The sequence below is a fragment of the Rhinoderma darwinii genome, chromosome 2, assembly GCF_050947455.1.
Source record: "Rhinoderma darwinii isolate aRhiDar2 chromosome 2, aRhiDar2.hap1, whole genome shotgun sequence".
Lineage (NCBI taxonomy): Eukaryota > Metazoa > Chordata > Amphibia > Anura > Rhinodermatidae > Rhinoderma > Rhinoderma darwinii.
This window is the reverse complement of record NC_134688.1, coordinates 174,119,831-174,144,251: the sequence shown is the minus strand read 5'-3', so window position 1 is coordinate 174,144,251 and position 24,421 is coordinate 174,119,831. Positions and strand designations below refer to the sequence as shown.

Genomic DNA, 24,421 nt, shown 5'->3' with positions numbered 1-24,421 from the left:
CACGGACCCGATTCACCCGCTAAAGTGAATGGGTCAGTGAAGACTATCGGGTGCTACTCGGATGCCGTCAAAAACGGCCCGAGTGTCACAACGGTCGGGTGCATGAGGAATTAGAAGTAGTGGGACTATGAAATAAAGGACATTTTGGATTTTATCCAACTTATTATTATTATTGTACACCTTTGTTGTCAAGTGTTCTCTGCATCAACAGCTTTACAAGCAGCAAAAATATATGTAATTTAAGCGAGAACAGATCAGTTTTGTCGAGGAGACATCCAGCTTGCCACCGCTGCTTTCTCCGGCACTGTTGACAAAATAAGGCTACATCAAAACGTCAAGTTGTGGTCACCTGTGAGTCATGATAAAATCATGGCATTGCACCGACCGTGACATAATCTCAACGGTTCCCATTGAGAAACAAGGACGAAAATTGCAAAAAATCCAACTGGTCTGGACTTTTTGCGATGGTTGCCAGGTCACCCATTACCTTGTTTCCCATATGGAAACATTGAGGTTGCAGTATTTACAGTACCTCATGGAGACAAAAAGTCACCAAGTAGCCCTAGCCTCGAGGAGCTGTTTATAGCCATCACGACAACACCTCTGCTCTCTACATTGACCAAAACATTTCCCACAGCTGCCTTTAGTTGACAGCATAGAGGAGAGCATCCATGGAGACTTTGATCTTCCTGCTGTTGCGCTCTCCTATTACCCATATTGGTTCCCCTAGTAAAGGGAGTGACTCAGGTCATAGATATGTATTGTTAATGCAATTCCCTAATATATAAACAAAGGTTTACTATATGCAATATTTGCCTCTTCACATGCTGTTTTAACCTGTTATTAACAAATGTTCTTGTTTTAGGGCCCTCCGGGTTTACCAGGAATGAAGGTATGTAGTAATGCAGTAATAAAGTTACTAATGTCTAATTGAGTTTCTTTGAAACAGTTCTGCCAATTGGAAAGTGTTTAAGGGCTTCTATGAAACTAGAAAAATATGGTTGCTTTCTTACGGAAATTACGCCACTCTAGTTCATGAGCTGCATCTGGTATTGCAGCTTAGCCATATTCACGAATGGCGCTCTTTCTAGAAGAAAGCAACTGTATTTATTTTTTATCTCATTCAATACCTTATAATATATTGAAAGGTTTATTGCAATGGCATAGCTGCTAAACTGGAGAACCATATTCAACTACAAGAATGCAAAGACTTTGCTGAAATGACCTGTTAGGCCATTAACTTTCATTGAACACTGACACCTTTCCGTAGCACTACGGAAGGGTGTCCGTGCCGTGGAAATGTTCCGGGAATTATGGAACATGTCCGTTCATTCGCATTTTGCAGGCCGTGCTCCCATACTTTGTATGGGAGCACGGCCCGAGAATGCGGCTGTCAGTCAGCGGCCGGCCGTGCCCGCAATCGCGGGCCGTGATTGCGGGCACGGTCGTGTGCATGGGGCCTTTATTGCATACTGTTCCAGGGATTAGTGAGTAATATGGGAATTATGCAAAAATGGAATGTATACAGCAAGTCAGGACAGATGGAGTCAGACATGGCTGATAATGTAAAGAAATATGCACGTGAAGAAAAAGTGTTCAGAAGGCAGAGGGGGCCTGTCCTTAGGATAAGCCATCAATGTGTGATCGGTGGAGGATCAACCACAGGGACCCCCACCGATCAGGAGAAAGAAGATATTCTTTTAGTAGGTTGTAATTTGAACACAGATAAGGGGACAGGAGAAGTTCAGAGATAGAAAATATAGTTCTCAACAGTACAGGATAGAGATTTTAAATTAAAAATGAACACAAATAAATAGTAGCAACAATTATAATGTTATCTTCATCTTCTTTTAACCTGTTCTGTCCCACACAATTTCTGTATGTGTCCCAGGAGACATTTAATTTGATTCCTCGTCCTTTACCTAAATTTGAGATAGGGGAGGAACTTGTTGGTTCTTTTTTTGCTGTTCAGTCGATACCAGGTAAGATCATTTCAGGCCCTTTACAATTCTGATATGTGTATTTTTTTCTAGGGAGATCCCGGAGATGTTATCGGTATGCAGGGATTAATGATACAAGGAGAAAAAGGCTTACCTGGATTCAATGGTTCACCAGTAAGTTATTCAATCATTCATTCCACACAGAAAATGTATATAATGAAAGATAGATACTAGTAGTTTCTACATAGTTTACATAGTTAGTACGGCTGAAAAAAGACACATGTCCATCAAGTTCAACCAAGGGATGGGAAAAGGGAAGGTAAAAATTTCTACACCTAGGAGCTGATATTTTTTTGTTCTAGGAAATTATCGAAGCCTTTTTTAAAGCCATCTACTGTCCCTGCTGTGACCAGCTCCTGCGGTAGACTATTCCATAGATTCACAGTTCTTACAGTAAAGAAGGCTTGTCGCCTCTGCAGGTTGAACCTTTCTTTCTCCAGACGGAGGGAGTGCCCCCTTGTTTTTTGAGGGGGTTTTACATGGAACAGGATTTCACCATATTTTTTGTATGTGCCATTAATATATTTATATAAATTAATCATGTCCCCCTTAGTCGTCTTTTTTCAAGGCTAAATAGGTTTAATTATTTTAATCTTTCCTCATAACTTAGATTTTCCATGCCCCTTATTAGCTACGTTGCCCTTCTTTGTATTTTTTCCAACTCCAGGGCATCCTTTCTATGAACTGGAGCCCAGAACTGGACTGTATATTCTAGATGAGGCCTCACTAATGCTTTGTAAAGTGGCAATATTACATCCCTGTCCCGCGAGTCTATGCCTCTTTTAATACACGACAATATCTTGCTGGCCTCTGAAGCAGCTGATTGACATTGCATGCTGTTATTTAGTTTATGATTTAAAAGTACACCCAGATCCTTCACAACAAGTGAATCCCCCAGTGTAGCTCCCCCTAGGACATATAATGTATGCAGGTTGTTGGTACCCAGATGCATAACTTTACATTTATCTACATTAAACTTCATTTGCCAAGTGGACGCCCAAACACTTAGTTTGTTTAAATCTGCTTGCAATTCACGAACATCTTCCATAGACTGAACAATACTACATAGCTTGGTGTCATCTGCAAAAATCGAAATAGTGCTATTAATCCCATCCTCTATATCATTAATAAATAAGTTGAATAATAGTGGTCTCAGCACTGAACCCTGGGGTACACCACATATAACCGGGGACCATTCAGAGTAGGAATCATTGACCACAACTCTCTGGATATGGTCCTTGAGCCAATTCTCAATCCAATTACAAACTATATTTTCTAAACCTATAGTCCTTAATATATCCATTAGATGTCTATGAGGGACAGTGTCAAATGCCTTTGCAAAGTCCAAAAACACTATATCCGCAGCGGCCCCTCTGTGTAGGCTTCTGCTCACCTCTTCATAAAAACAGATCAGGTTAGTTTGACAGCTTCTGTCCTTAGTAAAACCGTGCTGGCTGTCACTTGTTATACTATTTTTTGTCACATAATCCTGTATATAGTCCCTCAATAGCCCCTCAAACATTTTCCCCACAGTGGATGTTAAGCTTACTGGTCTATAATTACCCGGGGAAGACCTAGAGCCCTTTTTGAAAATAGGCACCAGTCCCTTGGCACTATACCAGTCACTAGAGAATCTCTGAATATTATGAAAAGGGGAACAGAAATAACTGAACTAAGCTCTTTAAGAATTCTAGGGTGTAACCCATCTGGTCCTGGGGCCTTGTGCACATTTATTTTATTTTATTTAGCTTGGACCATATCTACATTCATCCAATTCAGTATATCAACTGATATATTAACAGCACTGGCACCGGCTACATCAGCTGCTCTTACTTCTATTGTATATACAGAGCTAAAGAACCCATTTAGTAACTCTGCCTTCTCTTGATCCCCTGTGACCAACTCCCCATTACCAGTATCTAGGGGTCCTACATGTTCAGACCTTGGCTTTTTTGCATTTTTATACTTGAAGAATTTTTTGGGATTTGTTTTACTATTTGTTTTAATATTTTATTAAGCTCTTTATATTTTACAAAGGCTACAGCTATACCCTCAGATTTGTATTTTTTTAAATGCCCTTTTTTTGTCATGTATTGCCCTTTTTACAGAAGGTGTAAACCATGTGGGGTTTAATTTTAGCCGTTTATACTTGTTACCTATAGGAATAAATTTTGCCCTATAATTACCCAAAGTAGATTTGAAAATCTCCCATTTATCATTTGTCCCATTATTTAACATTAGTTCTTCCCAGTCTATATCTTGAATTGCAGCCCTCATCCTGGGGAAATTGGCTTTCTTAAAATTAAGTGTTTTTGCCCTCCCAGCCTGTGTTTGTTTTTTACATTATAGGTAAAATGTAACTATATTGTGATCACTGTTACTGAATGTTTTCACGAACATTGACATTCCCAACAAGCTCTGCATTATTAGACATGACCAGATCCAACAGAGCTTCACCTCTAGTTGGGTCTTCCACAAACTGGCCCATAAAATTTTCCTGCAACAGGTTGAGGAAATGTCTCCCCTTTGCCGTTGAAGCCGAACCATGACACCAATTAATATCCCGGTAATTAAAATCTCCCATTATTACTACAGTACCCGCTTGTGCAGCCCGCTCCATCAGTTTAAATAGCTGACCTTCCATCTCCTCAGTTATATTGGGGGGTCTATAGATTACACCAAAAGTATTTTTTTCAGTGTTTACCTCCCTTTCTAGTTCCACCCACAAAGTTTAAACTTCCTCACAATCTTCACCCACTATTCTCTCTTTCACACTCGCCTTCATATCACTTCTCACATACAGACATATACCATCGCCTTTCCTATTTGTCCTGTCTTTTCGAAAAAGTGTAAAACCCTCTAGATTTACAGCCCAGTCGTGTGCGAAGAGCCTAGCCATGTTTCAGCAACACCAACTATATCTATATTTTCTTCCTGTATCAAGGCCTCCAGCTCCCCCATTTTGCTTGCTAGACTTCTGGCATTTGTGAACATACACTTTAACTTGCCTTTCAGTTTTTCACTTTTATTATCAGAAATGTGATTTGACATTATTTGGGCATTTTTATTTTCACTGCTTTTTTTTTTTTAACAAAAGGATCTCCTTATCCTGTTGTCTAGCCCTCTGCCCACAGTCTGTTTCTCCCCCCACCAATATAGTCTGACCCCTCTCTAACCTGACTATCCCTTTATTTTCTACATTGACCTCCCTCCTCAGCCCTAGTTTAAATACTCCACCACCCCAGCTAGAATTCTCTCCCCCAGCACAGCGGACCCCCTTCCATTTACGTGCAAATCATCTGGAGAATACAGTTTGTACCCCAATAAAAAGTCAGCCCAGTGCTCTAGGAACCCAAAGCCTTCTACTCTACACCAAGACTTAAGCCATGCATTTAACTCCCTGAGCTCCCGCTGTCTTTCCTGTGATGCGCATGGCACAGGCAGTATTCCTGAGAATATAACCTTGGAGCTTGTAGCCTAGTTCTTTAAAATTATTCTTAAGGCTCCTCCACCTACCATTTATTCTGTCGTTACCTACATGGACCACAACAGCTGGATCATTACCAGCCCCTCCCAGCAATTTGTCCACCTGTTCCACCACATGCCGAACCCTGGCACCAGGGAGATAGCAAACCATTCGGTTGAGGCGGTCTTGGCAACAAATTATTCTATCCGTCTTCCTGATTATAGAATCCCCTACAACTATCAATTGTCTTGCCTTACCTGCATTACCATCCCACCGACTACTAGCTGGGCTGTTCTCCCGGCTGTTAGGGAGATCAGTATCCACTAGGGCTGCCATTTCTGAGACAGACACCCTCGCAACTTGCCAATTTTGCTTGGAATATCAGAAACAGGATTGGCCTTCCTTTTCTTGGACCCCTTTCTACTTCCCCTAACTACATTAACCCAGCTACTTGTCTGATCCTGCTGACCCATGTCTTCACCCTTCAATTCTACCTCACTAACTGCAGGTTCCGTGAGCAGCATGCTCCGCTCAAGATTGTCTATCGCCCTCAGTGTTGCATTCTGCTCCTCCAGATCTCTAATGCGAGCTTCCTGGTGCACAACATGCTCACATCTGTCACAGAGGTATTCACCCTGGAACTCCGGCTCCAGTCGTGCATACATATGGCAGACTGTGCACTGAAGAGAACCTCCAATCTTGCTATCAATTACAAAAAAAAAAAACAGTGAACAGTCGTTAAAGTAAGAGAAAAGAAGAGTACTTACATGGGCTGTAACTCCTCTTTTTAACTCCTGTTTTGTAACTCCAATTGGTATACCAACCACTTGTTTAGCAAGCCCACCAGAGCAGGCTCTCCAGAGTCCTGAGGGCTAATTTATACCACCTGGAACCAGTTAACCCCTCCCCTTAGTCAGCTGCTCAGCAGGAAGTAAGCTGCAAAGAAAAAAATGGTTTTAAATTGTGTCACTTTTGCAAACTTCATTTAGCAAGCACTCAATTCATATATCACATACAATAGCCCACACTTTATGTCACACACGAACTATAATAAGTATATGATTAATACATATGTTTATATTGTCACACACAAACTATAATAAGTATATGATTAATACATATGTTTATATTGTCACACACAAACTATAATAAGTATATGATTAATACATATGTTTATATTGTTGATATATTGCATATTTTATCTTTAATTTTTATGTCCCTGTAGGGTACACCTGGTCTCCCCGGTTTAGAAGGTCCGGTAGGTCCACCTGGTCCACCAGGGCGTTCTGTAAGTATCTATTTAAAAAAAAAAAAAGAAACTAAATATTGTAAACATGTTTTATTTATAGTGAAATATCATGAAACAGTTTCTTTTAAATAATTCTCAACTAGTATATCTTGCCTAATATGACATTTCACAACCTAAGGCCTCTTTCACATGGAAGTATTTTTTTCAGTATTTTGCTTCAGTATTTTTAAGCCGAAATCAGGAGTAGAACCTACACAGAGAAAAAGTATAATGGAAAGATTGGCACATCTTCCATGTTTTCAACCCACTCCTGCTATTAACTTACAAATACTAATTCAAAATACTTACCTAAATACTGTTGTCTGAATAAGGCCCAAGATTATGTTCACATCTCATTTTTGCTCTACGCTTAGTGTGTACTTTGGGACAGCTCCCTACGTGCACCATAAACGTGTCCATAGGGCTCCATTAGCCCGACTGAGTCCAAAAGAGTGTCATTTTGGCCTCCTTCGGGCTGCTATACGTTGGTATACCTTTTTTATGAAGGCTGGAATAACGTAGTAGACTACGCTTTTTCATCCTGAGGGATCCCGCAAAAGAAAAGTATACCGTGCGGTATACATTTTTTTTTACATGGTATCATATGTGTGACGGTTGCCACTGGAATCCCCCGTAAGAGCATCAGGTAGCGCTCGAATTGGGGATTCCGGCCCTGAGGAAGCCCCTGATGTCACTGTCCATGTATGGACAGTGATATCAGGGACTTTCAACTATGAAGTCCCCGACCAGAGCATCAGTAGCCCTCTGGTCGAGGACTTGGGATTGGAGAAGCTTTTGGTGTTACTGTCTATAGATGGTTCTGGAGTCCTTGGCCAGAGCGCTTTCAATGCTCTGGCCGGGAACTACGCAGTTTAAAGCTCCTGACATCAATTTTCATGTATGGACAGTGACGTCAGGGGCTCCCTCTAGGAGTGGAATCTCCGACCAGAGCGTTGTCGACGCTCTGGCCGGGCATTCTGGCATCTCAAAGCGTCACTCTCTATATATGGCCAATGACAGTTTCACCGGGCTCAGTACTTAAAGTAATTCTGTGCCTGGAGAGTTTGGGCGACATATCCCACTGTATGCCTATATACAGTGGGATACTTTGATGCCTTCCACCAGAGGTATCCGTTGGGACTCCTTCCGATGTATACTTCCGACGGAAGGAAAAAAAAGATGTGAACATAGCCTAAAGCTGACAAAGAATGTGGTAAATTAGCAAACCAGTACATGCGTTTTCCTCACAGTTTTGGTGTGAACGTGGTTGTGACTTTTGCTCAACAAACAGTTTTTAGCCTATTCAGACTAAATAACCAAATTGTGTTCAATGGTGGACAGTCACTATAATCTTTCTGTAATCTGTTTTAGAATTAGTAAGAATAAAATAACATACAATAAATTGAGTTTGCAGAGCAAACATGTGACTAGTGCTGGAACATAATAAATGGCCCTGTCTAATTGAAACCCATGGAAGTAAGTAAGGGCAGTGGCGTTACCATATTTCTTCTAGCACATAATCAACACAGGATGGATTTGCTGTGTAATTTCTGAGAAGATTCTGCAACAAAGTATGGTACAATACAAATAAATACAATTGTACAAAATACTGTGGTGAATTTGTTCGAGATTTCGCCTCATTCTTCCACGTTTGCAACGCAAAGGGTCAAATCCAAGCCAAATCGGTAGCAAAATCCACAGCAAGATCTACAGGTTACACATGTTGATCTTGTCATGGATTTGCAGTACACAAGTATGATGCAGAACTTTATGAGTGGCTTACTAATAGAACACTTTTAAGCCCCACCAACGATCAGGCCAAGAGCGCTCACAAAACATAATAACAACGCCCCACTTGTGCACATTTGTATAAGTCCCCCCTCTTTGAGACCCGTTTGTGGGACAATCCCGCAAAAATGGGAAGAATGGGAGGTATGCAACTGATTATGTATGATCAATTAATTTCATAAGCAATAAACAATATTATCAATGGTCATGATTCTTTTGATCTAACCAATATTCGTAACGTTCAATAGTTTCAACGTTCCATAGGTAGTTACGTTAACTTGGTTACATAGTTTAAAGAGTATCTGTCACAAGTTTATTAATTTCCTATCTCCTAACTTGTCTAATAGGCGCTATGATGCTGATAACTACAGTGTGATTTTTTTTTTTTAAATGTTTATTATTTGCAAAGTTATGAGCATTTTTCTAAATATGCTAATTTGGCTCTAATTGCCAAATAGGAGGTGACTCTTTCTTTTCACTCTGGGCGGTGTAATGTTTTCTGTATGACACTGTCCAATCGTCATACAGCTTCTCCCCTTCCCTAACCAGCAAAACAGCATGATCATATAGTAAACTGCTTCCGTTCCCGATTGTGTTTTCAACTAGTGATATCTCCGGTTGTTTCACAGCTAGCACCCTGTGATCCTGGTGTCATCTCTGTTCTCTGGTGGTCCACAGCCCGAGATATGGCTGTTTGAAGTGATCCCCCTTCCCTCCACCCTCCGTCTCCCACATTGCGGGAAGCAGCTTCATGCTGATAGGACAGCGTCAGAGGCTGTGTGTGAGGTAGCTCCACCTCAAGAGAATCGCTGCTGTTACCTCCCACTTGTCTAGTATAGCCTCATTTGCATATTTAGAAAAAAGCACATAACTTTCAAAATAATAAACTTTTTGGGACACAATTTTCACTATTAGATTAGCTAGGAGATAGGGCATTACTAAACTAGTGACAGATCCTCTTTAAGTGTTTTGCTAACCATTTTTTGACCTTAAGGAAAATTATATATAGAGTAATATGTGTGAAATTTGGTATTATTTACATATTGTTGCTTTTGGTTTATTTGGCATATTTTCTCTAGCTTCAGGTTCACCTTTTAAACATCCCAATGAGCATAAACGGTACAGATATCTTCCATTTCCTTTCCATTCCCACGGATTTGTATCCATCCAAGGGTTACAAGAAAGTGTTACTAATATAGATGTTCAATCTGCCATAAAACACATCTTCACTATCGTACATTGTAAATGTACAGTATACTTACATTACTTTATTTATAATTTATTTAAGGGCGCATCGGGTCTACCTGGCCTACCAGGACCAAAGGTAGGTGAAGAACATATCTTAAGTACTAGCTAATTTCAAAATAAAACAGTTCTGTAAGGATCCTTTATTTTGTACCTCCACAGGGCTCAATGGGGTTAAGCTTCCATGGACCACAAGGTGAAAAGGTGAGTATTTTTCTTTATCATTTCTTTATCATTAGTAGATAATACATGGTAAATAAGTACAGGACCAAATAAATGGTGGGCCTTTAATAAATATATATTCTTTTACATCAGTCTGAGTGGACCTTGATGCATCTGTTTTTGATGTGTCCGAAATTTTGAATTAAACATACATAGTCATTTGGCTTATCAGCAAAAATTAATTCACGTAGCTTTTAATTTACTCATTAGTAATTACTTTAACATATTAGCACTGTCCAACAGAACGAGATTCTCATCTCTGAAAATACAAATGTGGAATGTAAGATAATAACTTTTAATCAAAGCGGGATTGCCAATTTGGGCATTAGACAATACTTCTCAAATGCATTTTACTAACCTATATCAAGTGTATCATAACTATAGTGGTTTACAAGAGTTAATTTCCAAGGGCACAGATCAATCTCAGTTTGCCCCGTTTTCCATCCATATTTCTTTACTTTTGACAGAGTGCAAGTCTTCTTCTAAATAAAGTAATCTTCGTGCAAAACCATTCTAAGGCCCAGTTCACACATGTTTTTTTTGGCGCTGAATCAAACACCTTAAATCTCCCTCCATTCATTTAAAAGGAAAGGAAGAGACTTTTTTTTTTCCAAGCGATTTTTCACTGCTTGGGAAAACAAAAAACGTCATGTTTGAGCAGTTTCCGCCTTTAAGCCTCTATTGAAATCAATGGGAGGCAGAAAAAAAACCGCACCGTTTATTTAGAGCATTTTTTGACGTGGTCATTGACAAAAAAAACCCTAAGAAAAATAATTTAAAAAGCCTAAAAAAAAACAAAAAACAAACAAACTGTATCATTTGATAATCTGCCTCAAACATCCTGAAGGCATTTTGAGGCAGATTTATTCTGCTTGGCAAAGCATACCCTTTGGCTGGGTTCCCACGGAATGGATACGATGCGTAAAAATCACGCAGCGTGTCCGACCTGGTACCCGCAGGACTTTCCGTCCGTAAAATCGCACCACATTGTGATGCGATTTTTAGGACGGAAATTCCACTGCAGAGGAAAGACGCTCATACTTACCCCCTCCTCTGACGTCCGCTCTGGCCTCTGTGGATGAAGTTGCAGGCCATATGACACTGCAGCCTGTGATTGGCTGTAGCAGTTACATGGGATACAACGTCATCCCAGGAGGCCAGACTGCAGGAAGGAGGGCGTTCTGGGTAAGTATGATTTTTTTTCCATTGTTGCGATTTTTGCGGCGTAAACGCTTCGAATACCCTGTGAAAGTCGCAATACTTGACTTTTTGTTGCGGGATTTGCATCCGCATTGAATTCAATGGCGAAAAGCCGCAGCAGAAAATCAATGAAAATGCAGCATTAATTTCCGCACCGCAGTTCGATGTATTAACATTTACGCTGCGTTTTGTTCCGCAGTGTAGTGACTTTGCTGCTACTGTAAACGCTGCCGAATTTTCCGCACAGAATTCCGTTGCGAAAATTCTGCAGCGTTTACGCTACGTGGGAACTTGCCCTTATTGTGTGACTGGTGTTATAAGGCATTGAGCACTGTTTTACTTAGTGTGTGCTTGTTTGGTTCTCGATCATGAGAAAATACTGCTAGTACTAATTATTGTGTACAAATGTACTTGCAAAATTCAGCCCAGGTGTCATGTAATGTGGACAAGTGAGCCAGGTGGGCCCTTAACTGCTTTAAGGTAAGAACATATGGGGCAGCAGCCCCATGCAGCCGAATCTACGCCCCTAAGCGATGCCAATTGCCCGCTTGATTTGGCAGTTAATCATGCTGCCCTTTCACCATCGCATGGGGGGCATGGTTTCGGCCGTTTGCAGCTGCGGCCTCGTGTTTTCTTACCCTTATGCATTCCGTACATCAGGCAACTGCATTGAGTTTTTGTCAGGAAACATTTTTCCTTACTGTTTTATACATACTGTACAGCTTTCATTGACAGCTTTGACTAAACTATTGTGAATATTCATTTTTCGGGCATTAGGACAGCTTCGTTCATGCTTTATTTTATATTGATTTTGTGTGCACCATGTCTATCTTTATTTTTTCAGGGTGAAACAGGACCGCCCGGGCCTCCAGGTCCACAAGGTCCTGCACCTTTCGTGAAAGGTTCGGAGTGGTATCGAGAAAAGGTAACGTGTTTTTATGCAATAACATAATATTTATTTTATACCTGCATGCTGGCTGTACCCTGTGAGAACTACAAGTTTGAATGTTGTCAAGGCTGGTTTAATTGATCGGCAAAAGGATTAATTATTTTGGGCTCTCCATAGTATGGTTATGTAATCATAATTCTAGATGCACTGCAATATTTTTTTTTTAACATTTATTTTGACTGCAAAGGTGGATTAGAATACACTAAATAAACAAAGCTGTTTTACAAGTATAAGCAAATAAACTCTATGTAGTGGACACTGAGAAAAACATACAATTTAGTACTAGACATATTGGAAATTACCTTTGATAGGCGGATGTTTCGGGTTAATTCTATTTGTGATATCTTGTGGAAATAGCTGGTTAGGAATTTATTATGTAGAGAATTTAACCACATATATCCAATTTACCATAGAATTGTTGCAATTTTTGTAGAGACTGTTTTCATTTATTGTACTGATAATTTCGGCCAAAGGTTCTTTCCAAAATTTTGCGATTTTTAATCTAGTTGCAGTTAATTTATGCATGATAATTCATCTATGCTCCTAAGGAAAAAATATCTAAATGTCTAACGACAATAATGATTTTGAGGGAGAGAGTTCAATCTTATGTTTACATAGTTGAGTGAGAGATATTCTCATTGCCTCCCACCATAGAGAATGGATTCTATTTCATGCCCACAAAATAGCCAGCAAATTCCCTTCTTTATATTGACACCACCAACACTTGTCTGATGAGCCTTTATAAATTTTAGCTAGTCTATGTGGTGTATGATACTATCTGTACATATGTTTTCTAGAATTTTCCATATGATTGGCGCATTTAGACATTTTAGGTACTATTGAGACTCAGGTGACAATAACACTTTCAAGTCATCTTCCCAATGTTGTGTAAAGGAGTGAGGAAAATTTATGTGGTAACTTTCTGATAATATTTAATTTGTGTGGATATGTTATGTGGTAATTAAATAGTTGTGTAGATGGGCTTATAATTGGTCATTTCCATTTTCAGATTGAGGCATGCCTAATTTGAAAATATTTAAACAAATCATTATGTGGAATGTCTTGCATTATTTATTATGAAACCATGATAAGAATGAAGAAGAAAGTTTTTTCCAAAAGGATAATCTGAATTGCAAGCCTATAGTTTCGTTCCATTCCATAGTTTTATTCCAGTTACACCCACGTGCAAAATTAGCAGATCACAGTAGTCCCACTCCACCGATTAAAACGATTCAAGATTCTGCTCAGATTTTTTTTTTAGGCATGGAGTGACGTTAACATTTATGTCTGACAAAAGTTTACCATTACTCAACAATAAAACATGGAGACGTTATGCCGTTTTAAATTTATCTCCTGGAATGTGCGGGGAAACAAATGACAAATTTAAAAGGTCCCTAGTCTTTAATTTTCTCTCCACATACATTCTGCATATTATACTTTTAAAAGAGTCTCATTTACTTTGTTCCAAATTGTGAGCACTTACGCGACCATGGGTCAGACATGGTCATCATGCTTCTTATTCTGATTACTCCTGTGGGGTCCCTTTGCTGGTTCACAAATCTTTGCAATGTAATGTTACGTTTGTTAAAACTGATCCTAGGGGGAGATTCATTATGTTGTCGTGTCAGATCCATTTTACATCCTTTATTATAGTTAACGTCTATAATCCCCCTCCGGCATCCATCCAACTACCCTCTGACATAATGTTGCTGGTAGCGGAGTTTGGTCCTGCTCCCCTTCTGCTTCTCAAAGATTTCAATCTTTTGCTGTGCTCTGAATTAGACAAGCTGGGGAGAGTACCGGGCTGTGGTATCCCCTTAGCTAACTTGGCCGCAACTTATCATTTAAAAGACATTTGGTGGGCTCGCTATTCTCATTCTATAGCTTATTCATGCCACTCACCCACGTATAGGTCCTTTTCCAGAAATTATTTGGCATTTGGCAATGATGCTTCCTTAGTATTTGTGATAGACGCACTGTACCACACTCTGGGAATTGCGGACCACTCTCCCCTTATGGTCATTTTGGGATTACCTGAAGTTGCGAATCGCAAGATCTGGAGATTAAGTCCCATATGGCTCTCCTGTGCTGGGGTTGCAACCTCCTTAAAAGAGAAACTGCAGATTTTTGGAATATCAATTCAGGTTCAACGGATAGTAATCTTGTGTGGGATGCCTTTAAGGCATATATCAGAGGGGTGGTTATATGAGCAATATCCCCACATAGGAGGGACTTGGCTAAGCAACGTATGGTTTTGGAGGCTGAACTGGTTGCTGCGGAGGAGGAATATCTTAAGACTGGGGACTCCTCTGACTTCACTAACTTCTCAGCAAAGCAACGTGAATATACACTTTTAATAACGGAGCTCACCAGGAAGAAAACGTTGTACTCCCAACAGAGGGTTTTTGAACAGGGGGATTAAAATAGTCTCGTGGCTAGAGAGGACACCACCCCGAAACCCATTTTGGAAATCACCTCCTGTACTGGGATGCCCGTTAGTGACCCCCTGGCCATTAATGACATCTTTGCTAAATTTTACTATGATTTATGCTCCTCTAAGGTCTCAACTACTCCACCTGACCTAGAGGCATAGGGAAGATGTTGTTTTGCTGGAGGCTGACCCGACTAGAGGAAATTACTGAGGCTTTTGGATCCTTTCTAAACAGGAAAACCCCAGGTTTAGATGGTTTACCCATAGAGTGGTATAAATTGCATGTTGGACTGATTTCACCTCATTTGCTTAACCTTTTTCAATCTTTTAATGGGGGTACTACCTCCTACCTTCTATGAGAGAGGCTCTTATAGTATTGATCCCCAAGCCCCGTAAAGATCCTAAAGATTGTGGCTCATACAGACCTATTTCACTACTCAATTGTGATATTAAAATATTAGGCAAAATACTCGCAATGCGTTTGCAAAAAATCATCTCCCATCCTATTCATCCAGACCAATCTGTTTTCATGCCAAGGAAGGCCACTGATGTTAACCTTCGAATGCTATTTACTAACATATCATCTACTGTAGGATCGCGTGGCTCCAGAATCGTTGCCTCTTTGGACCTTTAGCAGGCGTTCGACTCGGTAGAGTGGTCTTATCTGTGGTCTGTGCTAGGTAAATTTAGATTTGGACCCAGGTTTATCCGATGGGTGCAGTTATTATACTCCCAACCTATGGCGATTGTTAAAACCAATTGTCACATCTCCCCCTCATTCACACTTGCCAGAGGGACTATACAGGTTGCCCACTATCCCCTTCCCTTTTTGCATTGGCCATTGAGCCATTAGCACTAGCTATAAGAGCCTCTCCTGATATAAAGGGTTTTGAGATGGGTGAAAAGGAGGAATGTGTCTCTCTCTATGTGCTTGATACGCTACTATTCCTGAATGATCCAGGTCCATCTCTACAGGCGATGTTATCACTGTTTGATTTATTTACTTCCTTCTCCGGCTTTCGTGTAAATTGGTAAAAAATTTTGGCGATGGCGATAGACGATACGGCTAGTGTAACTGCACTTCCTTCTCCACTACAATGGACGGAATACAATTATTTATCTAGTTATATAGAGATTAGCCCAGATAGTTGTACTTTTATACCTGATGTCACTCCTTTGGTACAATGTCTTCATATAGACTTTAAAAGATGGAAACACCTCCCCCTCACAGTCACAGGCAGAATTCATTTGTTTAAAATGAAGTCGCTGCCTAGATTCTTGTACCTCTTTCATAATTCTCCAGTATGGTTACCATTATCCCTGTACTCTAATATTGATAAAGATCCTAGATCTTTTATTTGGGCAGGGGTACTCCTAGAATCACTTTGGGCACACTACAATTACCCACTGAGCAGGGTGGGCTTGCCCTCCCGAATTTATACCTCTACTTCCTTTCTAGTCAACTGGTTTACGTGTGGTGGTGGTTTATCCATAGGCACTTTAAGCCCTAGTGAACTCTATTTATAGACAGGCTCCCCCTCCGGGACCCGCACTCACAATCCCAATGAAAACTACCCTGAAAGTCTGGCAGAGATCAATGCTGCTCTTTAACTCAGAAGAGAAATATATCCATATGTTCTTGTTAAAAATTGACCCTGTACACGTGGTACTGCTGTATTATTTGCTGTTCGCAACATTATTTGTACTTGTACATTTTGTACCGCTGTTTGATATGAGGTTTTAATAAAATTACTGTATTTTTCGCACTATAAGACAAATAAATCTTCCTAAAAAGTCCCTGCCTCTTATAGTCGGCAGTCAAGGGACCCGGCAGCTCCGGGCCCCCTAACCGCTTCTTACTTAACCCCTTCCCGACCCATGATGATTTTTGGAGCGGAGCGGGCTCACGCGCTGAGCCCGCTCCATACACTGCAGGTGTCAGCTGTGTTTTAGAGCTGACATGCTGCCCTAACTTCCAGGAACAGCAATGGGGCTGTTCCTGGGCGTTTAACTAGTTAAATGCCGCTGCAATAGCGACCACTGCATTTATAGGGGTTTCCCATGAGGGGCATTTACAACATATCCACATGATATGTCAGAAATGTCAGATAGATGCGGGTCCCACCTCTGGGACCCGCAGCTATCTCTAGAACGGGGCTCCCTAAACCCCGTTCTATCTTACTCGCCTTCCTGGTTAAGTGGTCGGGAATTACGGAAACAGCCGAGTGCTCGCTGAGCTACGCTGTTTCCATAACTCCCATAGAAGTAAATGGGAGTTACCGAAACAACGTAGCACCGCAAGCTACGCTATTTCTGGAACTCGGTATCTCCGAAAACAGCGTACATGGTCGAGTTACGGAAACAGCGTAACTCGCTGAGATACACTGTTTCCGTAACTCCCATAGAACTGCGAGTTACGCTGTTTCTGTAACTCATCCCTGTATTGCAGTGTATTGTACCAGAAATTTAATGATCGCTGGTTCAAGTACCCTAGGGGAACTAATAAAATGTGTAAAAAAAAGTTAGATACATTTTCAGGAGTGTGAAAAAATATTAAAAGTTAAGAAAAAAACTTTTTCCCATTTTTCCCCAAGCACAATGTAAAAAAAAAAAAAAAGAATGAAATAAAAAGTTTGTTTGTACCAAAAAATGGCTCTCAGAATGTGATGAAACAAAACAAATTATTTTTGTTAAATAGTTTTTGCTTTGTAAAAGTAGTAAAAAATCTATTTGTTTCCAATATTTTGTTGTCTAAAACCTTGGTGCGTCTTATAGTCCGAAAAATACGGTACCATTAAAAAAAACAACAAATAGTACTAGAAAAACATGTCATTGAATGAAGCAAGAAGTTGGAGGCTATGTTATGGTACATTAGTATCAACTATTTATTTTATTTTTTTCTGTAATCATTACTATACTAGCCATTTAAATATTACTACCCTTCCGTACCACACAGCTTCACAATAGTCTACTGGTTGAAAAATGTGCAGCTTATATAATGCCCATATTTATAGTAATAATAACATTCCATGTGTTCTTTGCCCTCACACTAGGGAGAAAAGGGCACACACGGTGATAATGGCGACAGAGGAAATCCGGTAAGTGTTTCTTGAGGGTGTTTTTGTATTTTATTCAAAATATAGAAGCAGTTTAGCTGGTGAACTTATATTAAAATAGAGTTTATTATCGCCCACCACCACTTCTATCTGTAACACTACTATTAGAGGCTAGAGACCACAGGTGGTGAGGCATCCACAGCGCCCTGGGTGGAACTGCGCACACTTGCCACTGCAAATATCAGGATGCAATAGCACTATCTGTTCTGGTAAGAACCGACTTCAGACCCCCTTCTTTGTCTACAAGACCCAGGCTCCAGTCTGACTTTCTCCCCTGAAGAATTCTAGAAAACTACAGATAGAAACGTGTAGGGAGGAGAGGGCATAATAGGGGTATATCAGGGACAGGTTCCTGCATACGGCTGCTTCATTCAGGGGGCGTTTGCCCTATTCTTCAAGAAGGGCAGAACTAGCCTGAAAAATAGGGATTACTGTTCTTTTTTCCCTTAACTGGGAACAAATCTCTGAAAAAACGTCTCAATGTGGATGTTACTTTGACACGTCCCACCTACCTAAACATTGTTGCAGACCAAGTACAACCCTTCATGGCAACGCTATTCCCTAATGGCAGTGGCCTCTTTGAGCAGGATAATGTGCCCTGCCAAATGGCAAAAATTGTTCAGGAATGTTTTAATTCACATGAAATAGAGTTCAAGGTGTTGACTTCAAGTCCTCCAAATTCGTGATGTGCTGAGAAATCTACTCCAATCCATTGAGGCTCCACCTCCCAATTTACAGGACCTAAACGATCTGCTGCTAATGACTTGGTTTTAGATACCACAGGACACCTTTAGAGGTCTTGAGGAGTCCATGCCTCGACCGGTCAGAGCTGTTCGGTAGCACCAGAGGGACCTGTACAATATTAGGCAGGTGGTTTTAATGTTATGCTATTTTTAAACAGTTTATGCCGCAAACATGTTTTTGTTTATTTTTATTTTAGGGTGTTCCTGGATTGAGTATTAAAGGTGGAAAAGGAGAGCCTGGAAAACCAGGGCCCAGAGTGAGTGCTTTATTTCAATTTTTAGAGGACAGGGGTATTGTAGAAGCAGACCATTCAGCTTTGATGGCGCCTGTGGATTGATAAGGCCCCCAACTCCAATCTCCCTGGTCCCATCCTTCCCTTCCTTATTATTATTATTTAATATTTACTTGCCCAAGTTGCCTTTTTCTTTATGACAGGCACCGCTTAGCAAACATGGAATTTGGGAAACTAGCCTGAGAATCATGAGGTCTACCCCTCTATTTAGAAGATTATATGTAGTACATCTTTTCATTTTATATCTTTTCATGTCTTTGATTTAGGGAAAACCTGGGAAAGATGGTGAAAAGGGAGAAAGGGGATATGATGTGAGTATTTTATCCCATAATATTATGAGCAATAGAAGCATACATAACATTAGATAATTCAATTTGATAGATTGTTTAATGCATGATACTGTATCTTAGTGTTATTTGTATCCTTATCCAAGTTAAACATACACACATCTTACGCCATCGAACAGATGAACAGAAGGACAAACGAAGAGTATCGTTTGCTTTAAATTTGCTTTACATTTTTTTTCTTTCAGTTGGTTTCAGTTTGCGACCATTCCGCTAGGTTTCATTTTTTTTTATGTGAAGATTAGCGCAGTACACTACACTACTGTTTCCGCCCAAAAAACTCTGTGCAACTGTCAGTAAATATTAGCAGTAGTCATGTAGAGAAACCTATACCCGACCCCCCCATCTAAGTACTACTTAAACGGGTATTATGGTTTCAGCAAATAAGGATTATTCATTGTAAATGTAAAAGTTTTCCAGTAAACTTTCGTTATCAATTCCTCATGGGTTTTGCTCAGATCTTTGATTGCAGGCCTGCAATAGAAACCCACAGGAAATCAGATAAAAATCAGTTCTGATCATGTGATTGACAAGATACAGCTCTGATAACTTACTAAAAGGCTAACTCTACTTGTAGCGGATTTGCTACAGAAAATTTTTGCAGCAAACCTGCAGGTAGCCGCAGGGAAATTCCCAGCAGCAAATCCACAGGAAAAATGCGGCATTTTTTAAGCGCGCAAAACGGACACATTCGTGTGAATAAGACCTTATTCACACGAACGTGTCCGTTTTGCGAGCGTAAAAAACTGCACCGTTTTTCCTGCATTGCAGTTTTGTGTGACATCCATGTACGGCGGGATCTGCGTTTTTTACGCGCGTATGTCATCCGTATCTCACACGTTTTTTACTTCAGGAAAAAAAACTGGAGGAGGTGTTTTTCTTTTTCTCATCATTTCTTTAACAACTCTTGTGTGAATCACGGACAGCACACGGATGTGTGTCCGTGTGCTGTCCGTGATTTTCACGCACCCATTGACTTCAATGGGTGCATAATGGGCAAAATACGCACAAGAATAGGACATGCAGTAAGTTTCATGCAGCGGACACACGCTGCATAAAAAACACTGAATGTCTGAATGGGACCTATTGAATTGCATAGGTCCGTTTGACGGCCGTTGTTTTAACGCGTGTAACATGGATGTGAAATACGCTCATGTGAATAAGGCCGAAGGCTTAACTGTAATCAATCCTGGACCTATGAGTCTATCACATAACCAGGATAGATTTTAAATTGATTGTTCACCAATTATATATTACATTTCTATGTTAGATCACACAAAAAAGCATGACAGTTTTGCAATTGGAAACATTAAAAAAAAAATGTTCCTGTGTCTAGATGTTGCTGTTACATACTTGTTATGGCGCCCCTGGTGTTCTTTGGAATCCTTCTCAGATCGCACACCTAATTTGTTCAGTGCTAGTGAGAAAATGCATCTTCTAGTGCGCTGATTCTTATTGACTACCCTGTACAATACCAGGAATAACTCTGTCGCCCGTGTACAAGAGGATCCAAGCAATGGGACTGAGCTATTAGGCATGTCTGTCCATCACAAATGGAAGCAGGCCCGGCTTTAGGATAGATGGTGCCCAGTGCAAAATTTTCTTTCGGCGCCCCACCTCATCGTAAAAAAAATGCCCAATAAAAAAGTTTACTGCCCCCCACAGTATAATGCCCTTTTTAGTGCCCCCACACAGTATTATGCCCCCTAAGTGCCACACACAGTATGTTTCCACCTGTAGTGCCCATACACAGTATAATATCCCCCCTCCACTCCCCTGGTTGCCACACACAGCCCCCTTGTAGATAGTGCCTCCCTGTAGACTGTGCCATACAGCCCCCCTGTAGATAGTGACATACGCCCCCACCTCCCCCTTGTAGATAGTGCCATACAGCCCCCCACTTCCCTCTTGTAGGCAGTCCCCCCACCTCCCCCTTGTAGATAGTGCCATACAGCTCCTCACCTCCCCCTCGTAGACAGTACTCCCACCTCCCCCTTGTAGACAGCGACATACAGCCCCCCACATCCCTTTGTAGACAGCAACAATCAGCCCCACACCTCCCTTTGTAGACAGTGCCATACAGCCCCCACCACCCCCTTTTAGACAGTGCCCCCTTAACGAATAAAACAAAAACTTTATACTCACCTAGGTCTCGTTCCTGCGACGAACAGATCTGCTTTACAATGCTGATGGGATCCTTGCATAAACCGGTGTGATCCAGTGACATCATCACGCCGGCCTGCACAGGGATACCTCCCTGCTCTGCCATAGTGAACAATAGTATCTGCTTCCCAAGGACGCAGATACTACTGAATGTGGCATTGCTACCACTGTAGCAGCCATAGCGGTGCCACCAGGGCATGAGTGGGTGGCACGGGCCCCCTCATATGGCGGGCCCTGTAGCAGCCGCTATGGCTGCTATGGCGGTAGTTACACCACACCGAGAGCAGAGAAGGAGAGCCCGGGCGGAAAGGCAACTTCAAAGTCGCGGGCCCTAGTGCTTCAGAAACACTGGGGAAGGGGAAGGGAGCCAGCGCAGCGCCCCCTTCCAACTGCTCGAGTGATGCGCCCTGTGTGATGGCACAGGTCACAGACCCCAAAGGCCGACCCTAAATGGAAGCATTAGGTGGACATTCTAATGTCATCATCCATATCTAGTCACAGAAGCTTTCTTTTAAAAGTGATTCCAATTGAAAATAATTTTTTTTGAGGGTTATAACAGAGAAATGTAATTTAACTGCGGAACAACCCCTTTAATCCTTTGGAAGTAAACAATCTAGGTTTCTATTGAATGAAAGCAAGCTAGCAGAGATCTTGAAAATTATGAGGAATTAAAACTGTTAAATGACATTGAAATATTGCATTACTTTTTATCATAGGATGAATAATCTTTATTTGCTGAAACCGTAATGTCCCTTTAAGGCTCATATAGGGCCCCCCATTTTTTAGCTCAATCACCCACACTACTTAAACACAGTTGTTACATGATACCATATATCAGGGATTTCCAAACTTTTTCTACTAGTGACTCACCAGTCAGACAGGGTAATGTCTGGGCCTCACCCCGCGTGGTGAAAGCCGATGAAAAAAATTCTAAATATTGCTCAATTTACCTTTCATTTGGGTCCTGTATCTAGTGTAGCATTAAAATAACCACAAAGAAGTCAATTATGTTGCTAAACCAGAGAATACGGCCGCCAAAGCGAGGCCCCTGCTGCTTATAATCGTTTGTGAAACTGCCTCCCCAGCTGAGCCTCACCTACATCTAGGGGGTGTCTAACTGGTGAGACCCGCCACACTGTTTGAGAAGCACTGCCCTATATAATTGATGCCTGATTTTACAACTTTTTTTACAAATATATTTTTTTAATAGACAGATAAAGTGGTACAGTGATAGGAATAAAATGTAACACATACTTTACTAACAATATTTTAAAAATCTACAATTATATAAAAAGAAATTGAAATTTATCAAGTGAAACAGAATTGTTGATGTACAATTTCAGTGTTTAAAGTTTTCCTTAACATATACAGGGTATACATGGTATACAAGGATTTGATGGAATTCAAGGACAGGATGGACAGAAAGTAAGTACAATGCACTCATACTGTGCTTAAAGGTTACATCTGGACAAAAGATATAGTTATTAGATTTCCTGTTCTTTTGCCAAAGAGTATGATCTGGGTAAGGGACTGTTGGATTTTAGCGGGTGTTTTGACCTTTTCATTACTATTAGATTTTCATTACTTTGTTGCACCCCTCACACTTACTTTTTCCTTGTTTTGTGGTTTACAAAGGTACAATACAATAGTACAATAGGGCTAGTATATCAGTGGTACAATATAATAGTATAATAAAGTACATCAGCTATAATAAATACCAAAAAATGTGCAAGAAGGGTAAGTGTGGGTGGATCAAGGCCCGATATAAGATTCTGTGTGTTTCTTTTGTGCTAAATATGCTTTTTCACCAACTATATGATGGCATGTTCTTTAGAGGCATTACTTACTAATTTTATTGGGATTTTATGATAATTCTACATATGTAGATTTGTGCACAGTTTGAAATAAATTCTATTTGTTCCCCAAATAGTATAAACATGTTTAGATTTGTGACTGACAAAGTGATAACAACTTTGTAGATATTACTCTTTTACTAGCTAAGATACATTCCTGGACACAACTTTTTTTTGTTAGGGAGACAAAGGTGAAACTGGACCATCAGGACCTCCAGGAATTGTAAGTTGTGAATTTTGCACATAAATGTTACCCCTCATAACACATACATTTATATTTAATACTATCAGACTTTCCTTGTGGAAAGCCAATAAACATAGCTACTTAATTTATTAAAGAACATTAATAATGTGATTTTAGTGTAGAAATTCAGTGATCATTTTATTCTTTTTGTGAATTTGAGGTAATACATGATGGCCAAAATACCGTTACTGGAGAAAAAGGAGATACTGGACCACCTGGTTATCCTGGTAGCAAAGGAGATAAGGGTCCCAAAGGTAAGCTCTAGAGTTTTATTTTTATAGTAATCAGACCACGCATCAAGTATATAGTGCCATTTTTGTTACATTATCGCATAGCTTAGCAAAAGTCCCACATTTCCAAAGTAGATAATATTTAGCAAAATATGCATTCGAAAACCGTTTATCCCTACATGTCCCATTTATCCCTCACACGGTTTCTAAAATTTAGGAGCCTAGTCCTGTGAAGTATGTGCTTTTGATTCATACAATGGCCAAAAAAAAACCCATCATAATTACATTTGTTCTAAATGAATTATCAATTCCAGGCAAAAGCTAATTCTTAGTTGTACTGGAATATATACAGCGAGTGTGTCAGTGTTTTCAACTCCAAATCTTGGTTGCAGGTTTGAACTGTTATGAGAGATAATAATTTTTAATTTGCCTAATTGACAAAAGTTATTTTTCTTCTTATTATTTTTTAGGTACAACTGGAATAACAGGACACCCTGGACAACCAGGTACTGTATAAACTAATACTGTATAAAACATACATGCTTACTCTCCAAGGATGTCTAAGAGACTCATGGAAAAAGGGGGACTTCCTGGATTCCAAGGAGAGTAGACTTTTAGTCCGCATATGAGGCTGAGCACTTCCTCTCTCTTGACTTGCCTCCTCAGAGCTGTTAATGACTGCTTGGCACCAGTGCTACTGAGTCCTCCCAGCCTTGTATATATCTGTGACACAAAAATAAACAGGGCCAGGAGGTGTCAGGCAGCTTCTATTCTTCACTGCATTGTTCCCGATAGGCAAGGGAACTGGTGTGTGGATTGTGAGCTCTGTAGACTGTCCGGTAAAGT

At 40.4% G+C, this 24,421-nt stretch overlaps 1 protein-coding gene across 1 annotated transcript in view; it reads left to right on the top strand.

The window, feature by feature from the left end:
• COL4A1 (collagen type IV alpha 1 chain) overlaps positions 1–24,421 on the top strand; it is a 167,266-nt gene that overhangs the window by 77,616 nt on the left and 65,229 nt on the right. The window contains exons 8-20 of the mRNA XM_075852497.1: positions 866–892; positions 2,034–2,114; positions 6,692–6,754; positions 9,831–9,866; positions 9,950–9,991; positions 12,054–12,134; positions 17,643–17,687; positions 18,646–18,705; positions 19,008–19,052; positions 22,620–22,673; positions 23,283–23,324; positions 23,506–23,599; positions 24,046–24,081. Coding sequence (XP_075708612.1) covers positions 866–892; positions 2,034–2,114; positions 6,692–6,754; positions 9,831–9,866; positions 9,950–9,991; positions 12,054–12,134; positions 17,643–17,687; positions 18,646–18,705; positions 19,008–19,052; positions 22,620–22,673; positions 23,283–23,324; positions 23,506–23,599; positions 24,046–24,081 — 706 coding nt within the window. The remainder of the gene's footprint in view (positions 1–865; positions 893–2,033; positions 2,115–6,691; positions 6,755–9,830; positions 9,867–9,949; positions 9,992–12,053; positions 12,135–17,642; positions 17,688–18,645; positions 18,706–19,007; positions 19,053–22,619; positions 22,674–23,282; positions 23,325–23,505; positions 23,600–24,045; positions 24,082–24,421) is intronic.